At 43.4% G+C, this 22,183-nt stretch overlaps 1 protein-coding gene across 1 annotated transcript in view; it reads left to right on the top strand.

Moving 5' to 3' along the window:
• The first annotated feature begins 3,171 nt into the window (after positions 1 to 3,171).
• ULK2 (unc-51 like autophagy activating kinase 2) overlaps positions 3,172 to 22,183 on the top strand; it is an 80,182-nt gene continuing 61,170 nt past the window's right edge. The window contains exons 1-5 of the mRNA XM_032431654.1: positions 3,172 to 3,341; positions 4,584 to 4,676; positions 5,808 to 5,849; positions 18,249 to 18,281; positions 18,573 to 18,609. Coding sequence (XP_032287545.1) covers positions 3,252 to 3,341; positions 4,584 to 4,676; positions 5,808 to 5,849; positions 18,249 to 18,281; positions 18,573 to 18,609 — 295 coding nt within the window. The 5' untranslated portion in view covers positions 3,172 to 3,251. The remainder of the gene's footprint in view (positions 3,342 to 4,583; positions 4,677 to 5,807; positions 5,850 to 18,248; positions 18,282 to 18,572; positions 18,610 to 22,183) is intronic.

Consider the following 22,183-nt stretch of genomic DNA (forward strand, 5'->3'; position numbering starts at 1 on the left):
CTGGGTGGCTTCTTAAAAACATCTTCATAGGGGCGCCTGGGTGGCTCCGTCGTTAGGCGTCCGCCTTCGGCTCAAGTCATGATCCTGGGATCCTGGGATCGAGCCCCACATCGGGTTCCCTGCTCAGTGGGGAGCCTGCTTCTCCCTCTCCTGCTCCCCCTGCTTGTGTTCCCTCTCTCGCGTGTCTCTCTCTGTCAAATAAATAAATAAAATCTTAAAAAAAAAATCTTCATAAGGGCGCCTGGGTGGCTCAGTCAGTTAAGGTCATGATCCCAGGGTCCTGCTCAGCGGGGAGCCTGCTTCTCCCTCTCCCTCTGCCTTCCGCTCCCCCTGCGAGTGCTCTCTCTCTCTGTGTCAAAATAAATCTTAAAAAAAAAAAAACACCTTCATAATGTCCTAGTGTGGGGATGTAATTCTAATGACATTAAATATAAACAGCTCAAAATTGTATATTAATTATGGTGAGCTTCAATTCCTAGCAGATGGGACCTTGTGAACAGAGCTGGGTTATGAATTATCTTTCATGACAAAAGGCCCGAGGCACAGATACGTGTAAAATATGCATTGGCTTAGATGACAAAGGGGACACCTGTCCTCATCTGGGACAATGAGGTGACCAGCAGGAAGGTCAGAGTGCTGCTCCCAGAAGATACTAACCCCCAGAGGGGCATCTCAGCAGGCAGACCCTGAAGGCAGCATCTTCAGCCACTTCTGGGCAGCCTGGAAGGGCACCCCCTGTGCTTCCCGACATGTTGGCTGCCAAGTACCATGTGGGAAAGACTGTCAGACCTAGTCTAGATGTATACCTCCCCAATGCTCTCTGCTATCCAAAAAATGTATACTAATTGTTCCTGCAGGGAAAGTTTATAGGTAGAATTCTCCAGACGTGTGTTAGATAAACCACCCTTACGTGGGTGCAGATGGTCCACCTCTGGAGCTGAGAAGCTTTGATTCTGTTCACAGAAGAACTACCGTGGGAGTAGACAGAGAAGGGAAGGAGGAACCATCCTAAGGGCACCAGTGTGGGATTGGGGAAGTACTGCTGAAAGCCAGCTTTGATTTCACTTACTTACCTGGTGATTGCTTAAATAGTTCTTTGCACAAGCCAGGCACTGGTTAAGCACTTGACATGTTTAACTCACTTAATGGAGCCTGATGAGGCAGTTACTGTTACTTCTTCATTTTACAGATGAGGAAACTGAGGCACGGGACGTTGTAAGTAACTTGTTCAGGGTCCTATAGCCCATAAGATACATATTCCTGAAGAGCTATTTTTTTTGGTAGTGGAGGGGATTGGCACATTAAATCCTCTGTGCTGGGGCGCCTGAGTGGCTCAGCCTGTTAAGTGTCAGCCTTTGGCTCAGGTCACAATCTCGGGGTCCTGGGATCAAGCCCTGGGACGAGCTCCCCACTCAGCAGCCAGTCTGCTTCTCCCTCTCCCTCTGCTCCTCCCCTCACCTTGTACTCTCTCTCAAATAAATACATAAAATCTTTTTTAAAAATCCTATATCTTATTTAAATAACCATATTTAAAGATTTACAATAGAGAAGCTTTCAAACAGGGAAAGAATCATCTCCAGATGAATTTTTGTCTCTCTGGGCATACTTGCTTCCTTTGCTTTTCCTTTTTGAAGGCTCCAGATTTCCATAGTGTCCAACACTCACCTGGGCTAGATTTTGAGATAGGGATAGAATGACGTAGGTGTGCACAGAAGTGAGAACAGAGATCTAAGACCCTACATTGTGAAGGTTTGAGGAAGGGAGGGGCTTCTTCTGAGGATTCCAGCTGGAGGTTCTTAGGGTTCCTGTGCCGCCTTCAGGTCAGTTTGCCGGGATGGACCTGGGGTGGGAAATGTAATTCTAGTGCTAAGGAACAACCTGAGAGCAAACATTCTAAACAATGGAACATACCAGGATAGCACAGGGCCTGAGTTTTCTATGATATTTTCAAGTTTATTGTTTATAAAATGGTTTTGTAAGACATATCCTTGAGGGAAAGTTGCCAAATAAGTTCTTTGACACTTGACCTTCAATAATCAGGTAGAAAAGCAAGCTCCCTTAAAGCCATTCAAAGGTAAGCCTGAGGTCAACTGGCAGGATACCTGGTGGCTGGAAGCAGGGGTTCTCATTCTTAGGGCCGTGGAAAATGTATTCAATACTGAGTCTGCGTGCATAAACATTTCTCCGGGAAGAGGGTCCTGTGCTGTCATCAGCTTCTCACAGAAGTCAAGGGACCCCAAAATGTGCAGAACCCCTGCCCGACACCACCTCTTCAGGGACCCGGGGGAGTAAACCCAGAAGGGTCGGGAAAGACCCGCAGCTTGGCTTTCAGAGGGCGCGGGGAAAGCCGGGCTCTAGGAGATGCTCCTTTGCCCTGACCGGTTCCCTGGGGTCTATACTGCACAAGGGATGCCCGGTCCCTCCTGCAGTTGGGGGTTCAAGACCTGCTTCCCCGAGGCCCGCCTCCCAGTGGGCTCCAGCCCCGGGGTGTGGCAGGCTCGAATCTGCTCCCAGGCCCAGCGCGAAGGCTGCAGCGGGTAACGAGCTGTGGTTCCAGCGGCTCGCATCCCACTTCCCCGCCTGGGCCAGTTCCTGGAGGGACTGGCCTCGACCGCAGCGCCGCGCCCCGGGGCGCGCGCGCACTCATTTTCCTGGCGGAGGGAGCGGGCTTCGGAGGGCGCTGCGTCCTACAAGACGTGCTGACGTCGCGGAGGGCCGGCAGTCGGCTCGGGAGCGGCCGGCGCGCGCGCGCGTGTGCGTTGGGCGCAGCTGCGAGGCGGGGAGGCGCGCGGGGACGGTGGTTGTGCTGGTCCTAGGGCGGCGGCCGTCACCGCAGCAGCACCCCAGGCTGAGGGGGCCGTCGCGGCGGGACGAGCTGGGGATGGGGAGGACCGGGCCCCGCACCTCTCCCGGGCGCGTGTGCGGCTCCGGGGGCGCACAGTGACGGCTGCGGCGCCCCTAGCCGGGCAGCGCTGAGGCCGCTTCGCCAAGGGAGCCTTCGGCCGGCGGCGGGCCGGGCCATGAGGAGCGGCCGGGGCCGGGCCGGGCCTCGCTGACCCCCGGCCCCGCGCGGAGGCCTCCCCCGTTTCCGCTCCGGCCTCTCGGCATGAGCGTCCGCCCGGGCCGGGGGCCGCGGCTGCCCCAGTGCGGCGGCCCGCGGGCGCGCTCCGGGCCGGCGGGCCCGCGGTGCTGAGCCCGGCCCGCGTCGCTGCGCTGCCCGCCCGCCCGCTGTATGCCCCGGGGGCGCGGCCATGGAGGTGGTGGGCGACTTCGAGTACAGCAAGAGGGACCTCGTGGGACACGGGGCCTTCGCCGTGGTCTTCCGGGGGCGGCACCGCCAGGTGAGCCCCGCCGGCCGGGGCGAGGCCGGGGTCTGTGGGCCGCCCTCCCGTCCGCGCGGCCGCGGCCGGACTGGGTGGTCCTGAAACTTGGCGACGCCGCGGGCGCAGAGGCCCCCCCGGGTTGGCTCGCCGCCCTGAGGCCTGCCATTGTGCGCGCTGTCAGTGTCGCGGGGTTTGTTTTGGTCGGGCGAGGACTGTTTTGAGGCCGAAGCCGCTAGGCAGCGCTCCACCTACCGACGGGCCGCCCGGCCTCTGATTTCCTCCTCGCAGAGCGCCTGGTAACCAGAGTGCGCTTAGGGGCTCGCCCGCCCGCCCGGCCGGCCCGCCGGGACGTGCCGTTCCACCTGAGTGTGCCCAGGATCCGAGTCCGAAAGGACCGCACGGTCCCTGCCCAGCCCTGGCCCCGGACGTGGACGCATCTGAGGTTTTTCCGCGCCCTGGGCTGCCAAGGCTTGTCCCTTTTGAGGTCGATAACTGCAGACCCAGCGGAAAACGGGCTGGTTTCCCGTTAGCCCGAGACTTTCTCAAACTCGGGGTGGGGGGGTGGGGGGGTATCACATTTCCCAGCATTGGTTCCTCAACACGCGGACGAGCCCCGTACCACCTTGCCTTTCTGGGGTTAGATAGGCGGGTGGGAAAGAGGGTTGCACGCTTCCTTTTTCAATCCAAGTAAACATGAATGCTGGTGCAAAAATGTTTCAAAGCTCTTGCTGTTCCGCAAATAGGGTCCCACGAGGTTGTCGAATCTAAAGAATTGGGAAGAGCACCTAGGGAGTGGAAATGATCAAACGGGTTTTGGTAATCCTGGTTGTTGGCAAGGGGCCTGTTAAAAGTGGGCTGGTTTTGTTGCTTATCAGAGTAATAAAAACTACTTTCCTTTATTATGGGAATAACTGAAAACTCGACAAAAAGTGATTAAAACAGGGCCAAATCTCGCCAAGCTATCAAATACCACCTTCCAGTTTATTATCCGCATTTCTCCATAACTTTAAAGTGGTTGTAAACTTTGTCCTTTGTTTCATTTCATGCTAGTTACTATGTGGTCTTCCTATTTATTATTTTTAGTGGCTGTCTTGTAGGACATTAGCTTGTAATTTATGAAATCATTTTCCTATTGCTGGAGATTCAGATTCTTTTCCATTTTCCCCCCAGTGTTTATGAATTTGCTAAAAACACCTTTGTGCTTATAGATTATGTTTCTATAAAATAATTTCCCCGAGTAACACTGTTTTTCCTTTTCAGAAAACTGATTGGGAGGTAGCTATTAAAAGTATTAATAAAAAGAACTTGTCAAAATCACAAATACTGCTTGGGAAGGAAATTAAGATCTTAAAGGTATGTTTCTTTATGTGATATTTCATACTGGGTTAAAACTTACTTTACATAAATGCATGATGACATCTTTTGTAATTTTGGTCCCTGGAGCCAAGTTTGAGAATTTTCACCTGTTGCTCTCATTTTTGCATGCTCGGTTTTTTGAGACATTTGAGTACTCGGAAGCTATTTTTAAGAATAGGTGTTTGTGGCTCGTGGGCTTAGAAGGATTCTGTGAAGACTGATTTTAGCTTCTCCTAATTTCTTCTTTTCCTTGGTTATTGTGTTACTGTTTGAGAAGAGGCACACCCTTCTTATCCATTATTTAGCTCTTCTCTTGATCCCTTTCAGGTGACACTTAAGTATTTGGGGGGGACTGGGGGCAGATGGAACCTTTCTTCCTTGTAAATTGAAAACAAATTATTAACCTTGGAAGTGGTCTTTTTAGATCACTCACAAGCAGTGTTACCCAAGTGAGGTCCTTTGGGGAAAAAATGGTTGCCTAGTCAAATGCGTATGGAAAATCCTGTTTACTGCATACTTCTTGGAGAGTCGCAAAGCCCTTTGCTCGGCAAAGAAAAATCTGAAAAATTGCGCAGTGAAGAAACTGGCTTAGGTGTATTTAACTCAGTGTTCCCCAAGCTGATGAGAACGTAGAGCTCTCACCTCACACCAGCTTTCATCGAAACTACTTCTCTGTGGAGAGCTCTTTGGTAAGAATTACAGCTCTTTGAGCTAAGAATTATGCTTCGTTTTCTTTCAGGCAAATAACGTGCTCTTTAAAAGCACTTTGGAGTTTCATGCCTTTATTGCTGTTAGAACTGTATATTGAATTTGAAAAGACTCCCAGAGAGTCTGTGGTCATACTAACTGTGACATTTATTTTGTAAATGAGAGTACTCACCTTGTTAAGAGTCTAAAAAATGATCCTGGTGAAAAAACATTTAGGGCTCAAGTAAAGTTTGATCAGGCACATTTCCTCTTATTCTTTTGTAGATTGAATTGTTCTAATCTAGTAATGGAAGTGTAGTATATAGAAAGAGTATATAGTATGTGTATGCGTGTGTATACTTAAGTCAATATTTATTTGCATATTGAAATATATTTATTAGAGCGATCACAAATATTTTAAATTCTCAATTTCCTTAACAGGAACTTCAGCATGAAAATATTGTAGCACTCTATGATGTTCAGGTACCTTATTATTAATATTATTTTTTAATTTGCATGTCAGTAAGGAACTCTGCTATTTCATACAAATTTAAGTGAATTGTAATAGAAATAGAAAATTGCCTTATTCTTGTTGGAAAGGTGTATGGTTTGAGTTACATGTTTATTAATAAAAAATTGCTTCAAGTAGGGGCGCCTGGGTGGCTCAGCTGGTTAAGCATCTGCCTTCGGCTCAGGTCATGATCCCAGAGTCCTGGGATCCAGCTCCACGTCGAGCTCCCTGCTCAGCAGGGGAGTCTGCTTCTCCTTGTTCCTCTCCCTCTGCCCCTGCTCATGTATTCTCTCTCGCTCACTCTCTCAAATAAAATCTTTAAAAAAAATTGTTTAAAGTAGCATAGAGGGATAGGAGGAAATAATGTGCTGCGTGAGTACAGTTATACTAGAGGAGTAGTGTTATTTTAGGTCAAGTAGAGGAATATTGATGCCAGATCTAGCATTTCTTTTTTTTTTTTTTTTCCTGGCGTTTCTTTCGTAAATGTAGAAAGGACTGTTGTGGGCTATTAAAAAATCAGAGCTTTGTTCTTACTGCAAAAGTAACATTTGCTACTTGTAGATGTATTAGAAAAAAATAAAAACAAAGAAAGCATGCATATTCATCACACGGATACAGCTGTGATTATCACCATGGCATACAGTAGAGTTGAATTTTATTTGGAGGTGGGAAGGCAAGGTTCTGAAGTTCTCTTCTAAGGCAACATTTCTCCTTGGAAGTCCTTTTAAAAAGCCTGATTTTGGAGAAAATTAGTATTTTGGGGGGGGCAGAGCACGAGAGTAAGTAGTTGGCTTATATTTAGGGGCAATATTGTGTTTTAAATTCTAGAACCACTCTTTTGTCTAGTGTGGTATCCACTGCGTGAGAGCCACGGTGATCTGAGATCTAAGGAGGGGGCAGCAGACTCAGCTTCTCCCTGGATTCTCACTCCAAAGCAGACTAGGGTGCATGATTTATGGTATTTCCTTCTTTTGTTTTTCTTAGTCTGGACAGTTGAATTCCAGTAAAGTAAATGGACATGTTACGTGAGTCTGCTGTATGTGTTTCTAGCTAAAACCTTTTTTTTTTAGGATTTTATTTATTTATTTGACAGAGACACAGTGAGAGAGGGAACACAAGCAGGGGGAGTGGGAGAGGGAGAAGCAGGCTTCCCACAGAGCAGGGAGCCCAATGCAGGGCGATGCAGGGCTCGATCCCAGGACCCTGGAATCATGACCCGAACCAAAGGTAGACGCTTAATGACTGAGCCACCCAGGCGCCCCGCTAAAATCTTTTCTGTACACACTTCCATTACTCGAATTCATTTATAAGGTTTTGAGTGGCTCCATGTGCCAGGCATTGTTCTAAGGCCTAGGAATAAAGCAGTGAGTAAAACAAAGTCCTTGCTTTCAGTGTGCTTAATTTTACTGGGGTGAGACAAAATGGACTGTCCTTCTTGTGCTTCTTTTTTGTATGTAGTGATTTTTCATGTAGTCATATCATACTACAAAGTATTTAACTCAACCCACATTACAAGATGTTTCATTTTTTTCCATTATAGAAAAGTGCTATGAAGATAATATATAAATTCTGAACATAGCTTGGATTATTTTCATTCAATTTCTAGCATTGGAATTATGAGGGCAAATAAATAGCACACACAGTTTTAAAGTTTTTGATTGTAGAGTGTCATTGCTCTCCCAAAAAATTGCAATTTAAATTTCACGTGCAGACTATGTGAGTGCTGTGGGGTGTATTTTGTTACCTGTTTAAATGGGTGTAACTCATTCCTTCATCCAAGAAATTCAAAGCAGCATAGAAAGAAAGGGGAAAAAACTTTAAAGTCAAAACTAAACTTATCTCACCATCCCTGGTTGAAATGTTGATTCTCCTCAGAGCTGTTTGTGTAGTTTGTCTTAGTCTCTGGAGACAGAGGGCACCAAGTGGTACAAGTCAGTGCCTGGTACAAAAATTGTTAAATAATATTAACTCTTAATTTCCCATTTTTTGAGAAGCACAGAAAACCCTGTCAATTGCAGAGTAGATTTTGCTTTCAGAAAACAGAAAGTATACTTAGATTTCATTCTATTAGAAAAATATTTTTAAGTACTAGCTTTGGTTGTAGAGTGAGATATTTAGGAGGAACATGTGCTCAAACCGGAATTATCAAACAATCAAGAATTTCAACGTGACTGCATTAAAATGTTTATATTTTATGCATTGTGTACTACTGGAAATACATAAATTTAAGAGATACCAGTCAAATAAATACACTCTCGAGCATTTGACTAATGAGTAGAGTCTTGATCTAATATTTTAGATTTGCTTCCTTAATTTTAATTGTTTACTGTATGTTTGTAGAGACACTACAGTAGTTTTATCAATTTGAAATGAACATCATTTTTCCTGGCCATCAGTTTTGGAAATCTGTCTAAAGTGTATGGATACACTTTTATAAATTGAGAACTTTTGACACTGTAAAAAATCAGGTTTCAGTTTAGATGACACCTAAAAAGCAACATACTTTCCCTAATTAAAAAATTAACATATTCTCATGGTTAAAATAATCATTGTGAACATTAATAAATTTAAAAAGAAATAGCAATTTTCAGAGATAACCACTGTTACATTTCTTTTAGAGTTTTCAAAAAAATATATATATATACGCAGCTATAATCATTTATATTTAGATTTTTAAGCTTTTCATTGTGAGGGACTTAATAATAGTATTTTTACATTAGTGCAGCTTGTTTTATTAGACTTAGTATATCTTGGATACCTTTTCATGTCAACGTAGTACTGTAGGGCCAAATGATAATTTACTTAAAACCCAATTGTGGCCATTTGGGTTCTTATTTTCCCCTGTTAGAAACAGTGCTGCAGGGAAAGCTGTGTACATATCTTTGCTTATTTGAATGAGTGTCCCTGTAGAATAAAATCCTTGTCGTGGAATCGTCTGGTCGAAGATATTAGCATGTTGCCTTGCAGAAGGTTGTACCAATTTATTTTGATATAATGACCTTTTTTTTTTTCTTAAATCCTTAGTGCATTGACCATCTTCATGTTTTATTTGCCTTTTTGTATTTCTTCTGTGACTTTCCTGTTGGCGTTCTGTGATGTGGTGTTGTGTTCATTGTTCCTACTGATTCCTTTGTAATTAGTATTCCTTGGACCAGTTAATAAGAAAATACAGGAGTATAGTGGTGAACAAAATAGAAATGGTCCTTGCTCTCGTGCAGCTTCTGCATATTGGGGAAGAGGATATGAAGCAAATAGCTACTTGTTCTAGTGTGCACAGTGCCGTGAGGAAGAAGAGGATACTTGAAGACCTTTGAGAGGAAAGCGTATGGGGGTGAGGGGAGTAGGGCTCCCCACTTTGTGGGCTGGGGAAGACTTGGTGAACAAATGGTGTTTAAGCTGACTTGATAGAACAGTGGGAGATGGCCAGGCTTGGGTGGGTGGGAGAAGAGCAGGTAAGCGCCCCAAGCAGAGGAAGTCGTCTATGTAGAGCAGACAGGAGGGATGAGAGCTTGAGGAGCTGGGAGAAGCCCGGGCAGGGGATGGGAGTGCAGGGGTGAGGGGAGGGTGTGGTAGATGTTGCTGGCATTGATGTCGGCAGGGGCCACATGCAGTCTTGATTCTGAGGGCAGGGCTCTGCCCTTGAAGAGTTTTAAGAGCAGGAGAGTGATATCATGTGTGTTTCTCAAAAGATACCTATCTTTGACCCTACTGGGCATGAGATAAGTATTGTCAGTTAGGAGTCCTTCACCTGCATATTTGTCAGTTGTCTGGATAAATAAACACCACCAGGTAATTTTTAGTGTTGTGAGAAAAAAGATGATTCATTTAATGAAATGGTGCTGGCAAAACTGAGATACCTGAGAAAAAATAAAGTTGGATCCCTATTCTCATCATTTTCCACAGTAATTTCCAAATGAATGAAAGGCTTAAGTATATAAAATAAAGAGTCTTAGAATAATGTATTTTTTTAAGATTTTATTTATTTTTTTGAGAGACAGAGAGAGAGGGCACAAGTGGGGAGGAGGGGAGAGGGAGGAGGGGAGAGGGAGAAGGAGAAGCAGGCTTCCCACTGAGCAGGGAGCCTGAGGCCGGACTCAATCCCAGGACCCCGAGATCATGACCTGAGCCAAAGGCAGACGCTTAACCAACTGAGCCACCCAGCGCCCTAAGAATCTTAGAATAATATTTAGATGACTATATATAATTCAAGAGTTGGAAAGGTATTTTATTTTTATTTTTATTTTTTTTTATTTTTTTTTTTTTTTAAGATTTTATTTATTTATTTGACAGAGAGAGACATAGTGAGAGCAGGAACACAAGCAGGGGGAGTGGGAGAGGGAGAAGCGGGCTTCCCGCGGAGCAGGGAGCCCGATGTGGGACTCGATCCCAGGACCCTGGGATCATGACCTGAGCCGAAGGCAGATGCCTAACAACTGAGCCACCCAGGCGCCCCGGAAAGGTATTTTAAATCAAGAAACTCAGAAGCTATAGAAGTAGGGACATGTAAAATTTTTAAAATCTTGCTTTATGGCAAATAGTACCGTGAACAAATCGAAAGCCATAAAAAGGAACAAACTTGATACCTGCCACAGCATATGAATTTTAAACGTTATGTTTGTGTTTAAATGCCCCGATTGGGTGGGGGCCCGTGGTGTGGGCCCTGAAAGAATCCCCTCAGGGCAGAACAAAGGAGAGAGCAGTTTATTGAACGCGCCCCGAGGGAACAGCGGGCAGGGCAGCAAAGGAGAGACTGTCTTCGGAGGAGGCGGTGGGGGGGACTGTAGTTATAATGCAGAGTGAACAGGGAGGGGGACATACGGAATTTTCCCCTTTTTGGTAACTGTACCTGGTTGTAAGTAGCTCATTGGTCAGTTAGGGTCTGTGGCCGTTTTTCCACGTGGGTCGCTTAAGGAGCCTGTTTGCATTCAGCTTGATGGTCGCTGTGGGCCTTTTGCTTTGCTCAAGTTTCCATCGCTCAAGCCTGTTGCCTAAAAGCGGCCTCTACAGTGTTGAGAATAAAAAGCCAGCCATATACAGCTATTGTATGATTCTGTTTTTTTGTGAGTTCCAAGAAGAGGCAGGACTGAGGGAGGGTGGTAGAAGTCAGGGAAGGCACAGTAGAGGGTGCCTGTGGGGAGGTGGGAAGGGCAGAGGGGATGAACGAACATTCTGGCATGATGGAAATGATCTGTATTTTGACTGGAAGGGTAGTTAATGGGTCTGTGCATTTGTCACAACACACTGAAATGTACACCTCAGTCTGTGTATGTTAATGAATGTACGTTATACCATAATAAAATTAAAAAAAAAAAAGTACGACACAACAGATAACAGGCTAATATCTCAAACATATACATCCTCTCACAAATTGGTAAGGAAACGATAACCCAAAGAGACAGTAAGCAAAGGATATAAATTGTTGGTTCTCATAAGAGAAATAAAGAGGCGCCTGGGTGGCTCAGTCGTTAAGCGTCTGCCTTCGGCTCAGGTCATGATCCCAGGGTCCTGGGATCGAGTCCCACATCGGGCTCCCTGCTCAGCGGGAAGCCTGCTTCTCCCTCTCCCACTCCCCCTGCTTTGTTCCCTCTCTCGCTGTGTCTCTCTCTGTCAAATAAATAAATAAAATTAAATTAAAAAAAAATAAAAATGGCTAATGTATGAAATGATATTCATGAACAAATAGTCAGGGAAATGTAAATTAAAGTTAACAGTGAGATGTCACTTCTCACGCATCCCTTTGGCAAAATTAAAAAGTGCCTCAATTCTTACTGGTGGAATTTGGGAGGAGGTGTAAAATATTCTCATGGATCACTGGTAGAAATGTGAATTGTTAGAACATTTTTGGTATGCTGTCGGACAATATTTTGCTTCTACACCCTGTAAGAATATTCTTAACATTGCAGCCAGAATAATCCTGGTGATGTAAGTCAGGGCTTGTTGGTCCTGTGCTCGGACTCGGACTCTGCAGTGGCTCCCCATTTTTATCAGAGTAAAAGCCAAAGTCCTTATTTGCACAGCATGACCCTATTATCTCTGACCCGGTCTCCTGTTTCTCTGTGCTTGCTGCTTCTGCTCCATCCACATGGGCCTCCTGCACGGTCCCCGTAGCAGTCCATTCTCAGGGCCCTCTTCTTCCTTTTCCCTAAGACCTTTCTTCCCAGATACACCATATATAGTTATTTCCCTGTCTCTGTGGTATATATAGATATATTCCCAACCTTCTTGAGGTCTTTACTCAAGCATTATGTTTTCAACGAATACATTTTAGCTTTCTTTAGCCACCCTGGGTAGAATTACAATCCCCTCCCCAGCACTATCTCCCTCCCTTACTTATTTTTCAAAGCACATATCACCCTCTAACATTTTTTGTATACTCAGTTCTTTTGTTTGGTGTCTCTCCCTAACTCTTAACTCTTAGAACCGAAGCTTAATGAGAACAGGGCCTTTAACTGTGCTTGCTTACGGCTGTATCCTCAGTACCTAGAACGGTGTCTTATATGTCGTGGGCAGTTAAAAAATATTTGAATGAAGAGAAATATCTGTTGCCATTAGAAATACACACTTTTACTAGGAGAAAGTTATGAAAAGATACATACCAGCTGGAAATACTATTCGGAGGGGTGGAGATAAGCAAAAAGGTGGAAATGGATTGTGTTAAAATGTACAAAAATGCAAATATATGCTCCATTTGCATGTGAGTGTATGTATAAATAGGTGCATGAAAGCAGAAACCATCATGTCAGTCTCAGATGGTGACATTAAGGTGATTTTTTACTTCTTTCAAATGTTATGTATCTTAAGGTTTTGCAATAAAATTGAGGAAAAAAAGCAATTTTCTTTTTCTGTGGGGGAGTATTCACTTTTGCTTGCTTTCTTTCTGCAGTCCTTGGGCAGTCTTCTGGTTATGAATTTGCATTCCAGGTCCTTTAATGCCAATGAGGGAGTATGTACTTCTGAGTATTAGATTTAGCCATTATGGTTAGAAAAAGGAATATTCTCCATCATAAATCAGTGAGCATAGACGTTTATTAAAGTGTGTAAAACACTGGCTACTCTGGAGGATGGGCGAGGGTGGATATGGGGCCACCGTGGAGGAGGTGACTGGGTGACAGTGTTGGCACCACTGGAAATGGAGAGGCCTGGGCAGGTGGGTGAGCCATTTCGGAGACGGGGCTGATAATAGCTGTGTGAGGTAAAGAAGGGGAAATCTGAGTTGTCAGCTCTTTGTTGTATGTATTGAAATGTTTTCCCCAGTTTGTCTCTCTTTTCTCGGGGGCAGGGAGGAGGGAGTCTTTGGCATCTCTTTGGTATATGGAAGTTCTTGCATAGTAACATTTGTCCATCTGTTCTTTAATGGCTTCTAGGTTTCATATTTCAGGATTTCTCCACCTTGAAATTATAAAAATGGCCCTCCCCCATTTTCTTCTAGTATTTATGGTTTTGGTTTTTCATATTTATATCTTTGGCCTCTGGAATTTATGTGCGGAGAAATGATATAGGGACTCATCTTATTTTTCAGCAGGGTATGCCAGACTTTTCCCTGTTGTTGAGTATGACTGCAGAAGAGGGTGGGACCTTCTGTGGGACTGGTGCAAAGAGTTAGGCAGTTCGCAGAATTCTGGGCAAAACAGGTGTAGATTAGGGAGGTACTTTGTTATCACTTTAAGTTTGTAACTGGGGGCCAAGGGTGCAAGAGCACCTGGCTCTGGGGGCCCCGAATGGACTAGGTTGGACCACTCGCCACTGACAAAATCCAAAGACAGAGAAATGAGTGGTGGTGAAACAAGAAAGGGGTTTTTTTCAGTGAGGCCAACCCTGGGAAGACAGCCGAATAACTCTCAAGGACGGTCTCCAAAGTGCTGAAAATACTCCTAGGTTCATATAAGGAAAATGTGGGGGGCGCCTGGGTGGCTCAGTCGTTAAGCGTCTGCCTTCGGCTCAGGTCATGATCCCAGGGTCCTGGGATCGAGCCCCGCATCGGTCTCCCTGCACGGGGGGAAGCCTGCTTCTCCCTCTCCCACTCCCCCTGCTTGTGTTCCCTCTCTCGCTGTGTCTCTCTCTGTCAAATAAATAAAATCTTTAAAAAAAAAAAAAATGTGGGGCAAAGATTGATGGGTACCTGCAGGTGGGCAGTAAAGGTCAGGTCGATCATTGTCTAGGGGTCAATCACAGGGGCTCTTGCCGGCCTTGGGGCAGTCCCTATTACTCCTTTGCCCTCTGGATCTTTTGCCTGAGGTAAGAGATCAGCTGGAAAGAAGAACTTAATCAATTAGAAAGTACACACTGAGGTCAGAGTGGGGGTAGTTGGCATCCTCTTTCAGGTTTGACAGCTCAGTGTTATATTCCAATGTGTGTTTTTTCCAACACCACCAAGTCATCAGCTCAGTTTTAACACTGTCTACCTGGAGTTAGCATCAGATCCGACAGGTTAAGGACTTTGCCCTACAAGGCTGCACCCCTGCCCTGCACCCCCCCCCCCCCCAATTTCAGGCACCAGTCACAAGTCCAGGTTGTCACCTGTGACTCTGACCAACCAGCTATAGATCAGAGGTACCAGCAACCTCCTCCTCGGGTTTGATTAATTGCTAAAGTGGTTCACAGCCCTCAGAGAAACATTTCACTTACTAGATTATCGGTTTATTATAAAAGGGTATAAAAGAATATAACTTAGAAACAACCAGATGGAAGAGATGCATAGGGTGAGGTATGTAGGAAAGGTGACCACTCTCTGCACGTCCCTCTGAGCCCCATCCTTTTGGGGTTTTATGGGGGCTGTATTACATAGGTACACTTCATTAAATCATTGGCCGTTGGTGATTTAACTCAATCTGTAGTCCCTCTCCCCTCTCTGGAGGTGGGGTGGGGACAGGTGGGGCTGTAATTTCCAACCCTCTAATTCAACCAGATTGCCCTGGCAATCCAGCCCTGATCCTTAGGTGACCTGGAGGTTTTTCCGAAGGTCACCTCATTAACATAACAAAAGACCCCTTGATCTCTGATCCCTTAGGAGGTTAGAAGGATTTTCTTTCTTCTTTTACGAGATAACCGTAGCCTAAGGGGTGGAGAATGAATCAGGAAAAGTAGCAGAGAAATGGGTTTTAGGAGCCCAGACTTTGTCTTCAATCTTTCTCTTGCTCTTTATTGAATTGTTTTGTTACTTTATGTTTCTCCCCTTCTGATCCTGATATCTGAGTTCTGCTGGAAAGAACACTTAGTCATGCTATCTGATTTTTAAATTCACTTTATTGTTTTTTCAAATTACAAAAGGAATAGGCCCCCAGTGGAAAAACAATTTAAATAGTCTAGCAGTATATAAAGTAAAAAAAAGATGCCCTCTTCTGATAGCTCCCTTTATTTCTTCTTCCAGAAAAAAACCACCGTTGTGCATCCTTCAAAAGACTTTATTTTTGTTTATAAACACCACTCTCTTAGTAAAGGGCGATCATAACCCAAGCCTGCTTAAGCAGGATGCTATGAGGCTGACTAGTACCATGTAACCCCAAGGAGAATAATTCTGAGGATTGTGTTTTTAGTTGAACAAATTGTTTTTTAAATTGTTTATTTCGTCTAAATTTTTGTATACTGGCATAGAGTTCTTCATAATAATACATTTTTCCCCCTTCTTAGGGATTTTCTATCTTATTAAGGAGTTGGAGTAGGGAAATAATAAATTGAAATTCATTGTGTTTAATTTTGTGGATGGAAGTTCCTGGGGAGGAGTTGAGGATGAGGATTTTCTGATTTTTAGAAAAGGAGAGCAGATGTGTGTTCAACTTTGGGAAACCCTCCATGGTCTGGCTCACAGGCCTATTGGCCTCGTTCCTCAGCCTTTCTGACCCTGCAAGTGTCTCTTCAAGTTCTTCCCTACTGCCCCAGTACCATCGGAGTTTCAGTTTGTCCATATATGGCTTGATTGGTTGTTTTCTCTTTTCTTTTTGCTGGCTCTTGGAGCTAGTGCTCCAGAGCTTCACTTAAAAGATGGGCACTTTTGTAGTGGAGGCCTTTAAAGAGGGGGGTGTTCAAGAGAGAATGATCGAACCTTTGAAGGGTTGTACTGCTTTAAAGGTGGGCAAGAGAAGATTTGCATGAGAAATCAAGGATATTAAAACATTTCTTTCCATGTCTTTGTGTGGAGTAAACAGTTTAGCCTTCCCTAAGGAATTTCTAGTTGTCTTTTCAGTAGTTAGGCTGTGGTGCTATTATATGATTAAGCAATACTGATTTGAGATGATACTTTTGTACTACATACTTGGGGAGAAGAAAACTGTGGTTTAATGATATCTCAGTATTTTTAGGGATGATAGGGCATTTTGGTCTGGATTTGATCAGGTTAGATGGCCAAACCTAAGACTGATTCACCATAGAGATGATTTAGCTAAATTAGAAATATATTTTTGTTTTTCTTTCTGATAAAAGGAAATAAGTATTTCTTACAAACTTGCTTTTCTAGCCTGCTGGGAGCTGATGGTTCTCCACTTCCTTCCTGCTCATGGGAGTGCTGCTGTTAGGGAAACCAACTGTGTTTTACGCTTTCGGCTTGGCTCTTCATGCCCGAGCTGTGTGTGGTCCTGCTTGGGCCGGACTGTGGTTCCTGGTTCCCCCGCAGAGAGCAGACATTCTTCTGAACTTCCAAATGCCTCCATGGGGGGGGGGGGGGGGGGGGCTCAAAGAATTGGGCACAGTGTGTTTTAATTTTTTGTCTAGACCGCTGGAGTAATTAAGTGAAGTAAATCATCCCAAGTCACTGAGTTTCTTGCAGAACATAATTTGGGTCTTGACTTGTGGCATCCAGACCCTTGGCAAACACCGTGGACCCACTTTGTGGCAGCCCCCTTGTACTGCTCCACGTTGCACAGAAGTGCTCCAGACTAGAAGTGCTGAGAAGCCAGTTTTTATTTCCAATCTGTGTGACCTGATACTTTATTTATAAAATCCAGTAAAAACAAATTGTTGTAAAAATGAAGTTTAAAAAGGACCTACAGGGCGCCTGGGTGGCTCAGTCGGTTGATCGACTGCCTTCGGCTCAGGTCATGATCCTGGAGTCCCGGGATCGAGTCCGCATCGGCCTCCCCGCTCAGCGGGGAGTCTGCTTCTCCCTCTCACCCTCCCCCCTCTCATACTGTATCTTATTCTCTCTCTCAAATAAATAAATAAAATCTTTAAAAAAAATAAAAATAAAAAAAATAAAAAGGACCTACAAACAGATGTCCAAAGTTTTTATTATTAGGTTTAGCAGACATAAAATTATTTTGTTAAATTGTTTTAAGCCTTTAAAATTTCTTAGGTTTAGTTTCTGTAATGATCTCGTGGGCTAGTACCAAATAATTCACTGATTGGCACTGGTTCTCGAACCACACCCTGAGGCATACTGCCTTACCTCTCCTCCTATCCTCTGATAGAACTCCTCATTCTTGAATTCAGGATATTAGTGAAGCCAGGTGCTTCTGGGAAGGGCTGTATCTTGAATCACGTTTGAACACTGTCTCCAGTTAGGCTATAGGAAGAACAATTTAAAATTTAATTAACATTGTAAAAATTGTTACCGAAGAATCAAGAAGCCTGTCTTTGAATTACGCAAGCAACAGATCTGGAGCTATATGACTCTGAGAGACTTAGTAAAATTTCTGAAATCAGTTCCTTAAAAATCAGTCTGTTACTAAGATATGTGAGGAAATAAATGTCTTTCCTCTGCCAACAAATCCCTGATAATGTGATTGCCTCCAAATAAACATAAGAATCAGAAAAACAAAAAACTAACCATCCTGGGTCATGTATTCCAGAAATCAGATTGTGCGTTTAGCGTTGCTAGATAGGATTATCAAGTCATTGCTCAAATCATAAACTTTTCAAAGTAGAAACGCTTCGGGCGCCTGGGTGGCTCAGTTGGTTAAGCAACTGCCTTCAGCTCAGGTCATGATCCTGGAGTCCCTGGATCGAGTCCCGCATCGGGCTCCCTGCTCGGCAGGGAGTCTGCTTCTCCCTCTGACCCTCCCCCCTCTCATGTGCTCTCTCTCATTCTCTCTCTCTCAAATAAATAAATAAAATCTTTAAAAAAAAAAAACACAAAGTAGAAACGCTTCTCTGAGGACCAGAGAATCCTCCCCCCCGCCCCACAAATTTACCATAGCTATGACCAAACAATGAATCTTTCTTTAGTTCTTTCCATAAACAGAATTGAACGTAATGACTATATTAGTGTCATCAAAACTTGGCTTGCTTTTGAAGTTGGGATGCTTAAATTACTGTGTTGGGGATTTTAAATTTCATTTTACTTGTTTAATAATGAACAAGTGCAGTATTTTTATTAACTCTATTTTTTTGAATCTGAGCTTCATTCTTTCTCTAAATTGTATTTAATGTTTACTTTTCAGGAATTACCCAACTCTGTCTTTCTGGTGATGGAGGTAGGTAGTGTATGTGCTGTTTAATTTACTTCAAATTCCTTTTGATTAATATGTACTTTACAGTGGACAGTAGATTATTATTTGAAATTTTGAATTAATAAAGTCCATTTAGTGACTTAGATTCTACTTTATAAGTAATATATAATTAAAAAATTTGATACCATAATTCTTACGTTTTCAGACTAGATTTACATTATATAGAAACTATTTTTAATTAAAATTAACTGATCATGAATTGAATTAATCTTGAATCCGTTTCCTTATTTTAATATTTTTTCTTTTATGTATCAGTACTGCAATGGTGGAGACCTGGCAGATTATTTGCAAGGTAATTTTTGTTTGTCTGTCAGTGCTCAATAAAGATAGTACTGTAGTCTGTTTAATCCTGAGAGTTACATCTGAAATAATGCTGACCCTGTTTTCTGCACTTGTATAGAAACATTCAATAAATATTTGTGTATTTGTTTAAGTGTGAATCGCTTTGCTGACCAACTGTTGTTTGTTGTGGTTTTATTCCTAAACTTGTGTATAAGGGCTTCCTTCATGTATCCCTCTTTCTGGCAGTGTTTGAGAGATGGGTCCTCTCCCCAGGAGAGAAAAAACCATATGGTTCTCTTCTTCGAAAGACTCTCTGGGTTACCAGCAGTGAACCTTTAGTCCCTTTTATTTCTTTCAAAATAAAAAAATCACAATGCAAAAATATATCTAAGAATGTGTTTATTAAGTGAATCTTTCTTGTAAATTAAAAAGTTACAAAGGATTAATTAAAAGTAACATTGAAATTATTTCCTGGCAGAGGTAAGATTTTAGTACTAGATGGTGCTTGAAATTCTGTATCCAAAATGTATATACACAGGATGGATATAAGGCATTCAGATCAAATTGTGTCTCCCACAAGTATTTTTTAAAATGGTGTTAGATGAGGCCAGCATCTCCTTGTTCATCCCTTAAAATGCAAGGGAAATATGCAAAAAATATCTCAACCTCTGAATAGATCATGGCCGTTGATGGTGACCCTAACACATCAATAAGTACACTTACAAAGGGTGTGGACAGTTTACGAGAACATATTAAAAATGTTCAGTTTCACCTTGTAATCAGGGAGTGCAATTGAAAGTGAGCTTTTAAAAATCTTTCAAATATAAAGTATTGCTGACTTTCAAAAGCTGCGCAGAGATTAATAGGAAGAACACTGGGAGTGTTGCCCTCAGCCCTCACCTGCGGTGGGTGAAGTGGCCCTAGGGCACAAAGCTCCTTCCCTTCCATGGCCGCGGGCCTGGGCACACAGGGGACAGCGGCGACCCCAGGACGGCGACCCCACGGGTGCTACATGGTCCACCGTCAGCAGAGCTCCTGCGGTCCGTGTACGTCGGCTGGCCAGCCAGGCACTGGAACTGCCACCGCGGAGAAGGAGCAGAGCGGGAGTCCGGTTCATCCTGAGGGGGGAGATTCAGGCCCGAGGGGAGCCGAGACCCCGCCTGGTCCCGCATGTCCCTGCCCTGAGTGGACCGGTTCTCCTCGGCTCCTGCTTCCTCGGGGCGTCCCGCCTGCCCTGCCCGCCGTGGGCCCCTCCTGAGCCAGCACACCTTAGGGGAGGCACCGGACAGAGACAGGATTTGGAAGCTTGGTTTTTGGCTAGCTGATTGTTTCGGAAGGAGAGGAGGGAGTGAGGGAGGGAAGGAAGGAAGGGAAAGAAAGGAAGGAAGGAAGGAAACTTATTACGCCCCCCAATTTAAAAAAAAATTATAAATAGTTGAGGCTCCGTAGTCCCACTCCTGTCCTTACCCTTTAGAGACAACCTTTACCTTGAATTTGGGAGTTTATTGCATGCGTAGTTCTGTGTTTTTCCCAACCAAGTTCTTCTTTTTTTTTTTTTTTTAATCCTAATTTAGTAAATCTTTTCTTTTTTCAAAATGTCATTTACTAGTAGATAGAATGAAGTGAGACAGGCACTTTCACTGACCACTGGTGGAAAGAAGTTCAAGCTAGAAAACATCCTGCTTCTGCCTTCTCAATCAGTGAATCTCGAGTTCCTTGATCTTCTCAGTGACCCGGGTAAAAGCACCTTTTCCCCTGGGGTCAGATTGAGTGGCACCCTATCAGTTTAGTGCCCTCATTGGAATATCAGTTTCCCTCATTAACAGAAGTCCTCCTCACCCATGCAGGCAGTGTTACTGGTGTCGCGGATTTAAGTAAGCTTTGGTAGCAGTTTCGTCCATTATGTTGAACCCTGTATTTGATATTCCAGAGCACTAGTGTTAGAACAGGAGACCCAAGAGTGAGGAGTTTATGAGCTTGAGTGTTGGGAGTCAGACAAGCTGGTTTATAACAGTGCCCCTCTTCACATCACTTAATTGCTGTGGTTTTGGTCAAGTCCTTGAACCTCTCCCTGGCCCCTCTCTGCCACAGTCCTTAGAGGAATCCCTTGTAGTTTGAAAACACTTGTAAAGACATATAAAAGAAATCTGGACCTCAAGGAATTTTCAAGAGTTAAATTGTTCAGTAAGGTGGCCACCAACCTCATGGGGCTACAGAGCTCTTGAAATGTGGCCCAGTCTGAAGATGTGCTGCAAGTGTGAATATATTTGATTTTGAACACTTCAAGGAAGAAAACGATTATATTTCATTAAGGCTTTTATGTTGATTACAAGTTGAAATCGTTTTGGACGTATTAGATTAAATATGTATTATTTAAACCTGTTTCTTTTTCGTTTTTAAAATGTGGCTACTAGAAAATTTAAAGTTATGTATGTGGGTCACATTATATTTCTATCGGAGAGCATTATATCACAACATGATCATTTAGTCCTTTTATTTCCTTTGATAAGTAAAACGCCATTCACATTTTCAAAAGAAAACAAATCCTACTGATTGGCAAGTTTAAAATATCTTAAATTAATTAGCAAGTCGTACTTGAACATGGATTCTAGCAGAATTCGTTGAGTGTGGCAGCCGCGGCTGAGCCTACTCCCTCTGGGCTAACTTGCTCAAGAATTCATTTATTTGGAAGAGTTTTGATGTTGGCCATGCCTTTAAAATACTAAGTTTTTAATGTGGCAGATTCAGGATATGGGGTTGTGATGAGAAGTATGCATTCCATGTTCATAGAACTGTGTGAATACCTACTATAGTTTGTGTCAGAAACAGATTACACTGGATCAGTCATTTCCCGCCACAAGAAGAATGTTAGAATTTGGACTCTGAAGCAAATTTAAGTATATTCAATTGTACGTCATGGGGCAAAAATTCAAATTCTAAGCAGCTGCAGTCATTTAAAGTAGCCCTAGAATGAAAATGGAAATGAATGAAATGGAAAACTGTCCATTCTAATTTTTGCAAAGTAAGTTAAGTAAAACATTACAAAAATAAAGAGCTAATCATTGGTTTGACCCACCCACTAAGATCTGGAAGAATACACTCCCTATTTTTAGCAGTGTTTATTTCCAAGGGATGGCATATGGAAGATATCACTTTTTAGATGTTTTAGTGTATTTAGATTTCTTTTTGTTTTCAGTGAGCATCAAGAAAAGAGTCCCAAAGAATAAAAAAAGTAAAACAGAAAGAAGTATTTATAAACCATGGGGATTTATCTTCTTTGAAGATGTTAAGGACATAAAATGTCATTATAACGTGTCTAAAATGATTTTAAAGATAATACTTAATTTGTTCCAAGTGTAATATTACTTTTGTCTTCTTAATTGCATATTGAAAGATTATATAGAACATATTCTAGAGTTGTATGGGCAGAAGTATGTTCACAAAGGATTTAGTAGATAGGGTCATGGCTATTAAATCCTTAATGTAGATTCAGGAATCACACTTGTGACTTTTAGATTCATTGTAATAAAAAGTTTATCTTTGTGTACTGACTGTATTTGAATAGTTATTCTGTGCCAGGCTTT

This window comes from Phoca vitulina, unplaced genomic scaffold (genome assembly GCF_004348235.1).
Source record: "Phoca vitulina isolate PV1807 unplaced genomic scaffold, GSC_HSeal_1.0 scaffold47, whole genome shotgun sequence".
Lineage (NCBI taxonomy): Eukaryota > Metazoa > Chordata > Mammalia > Carnivora > Phocidae > Phoca > Phoca vitulina.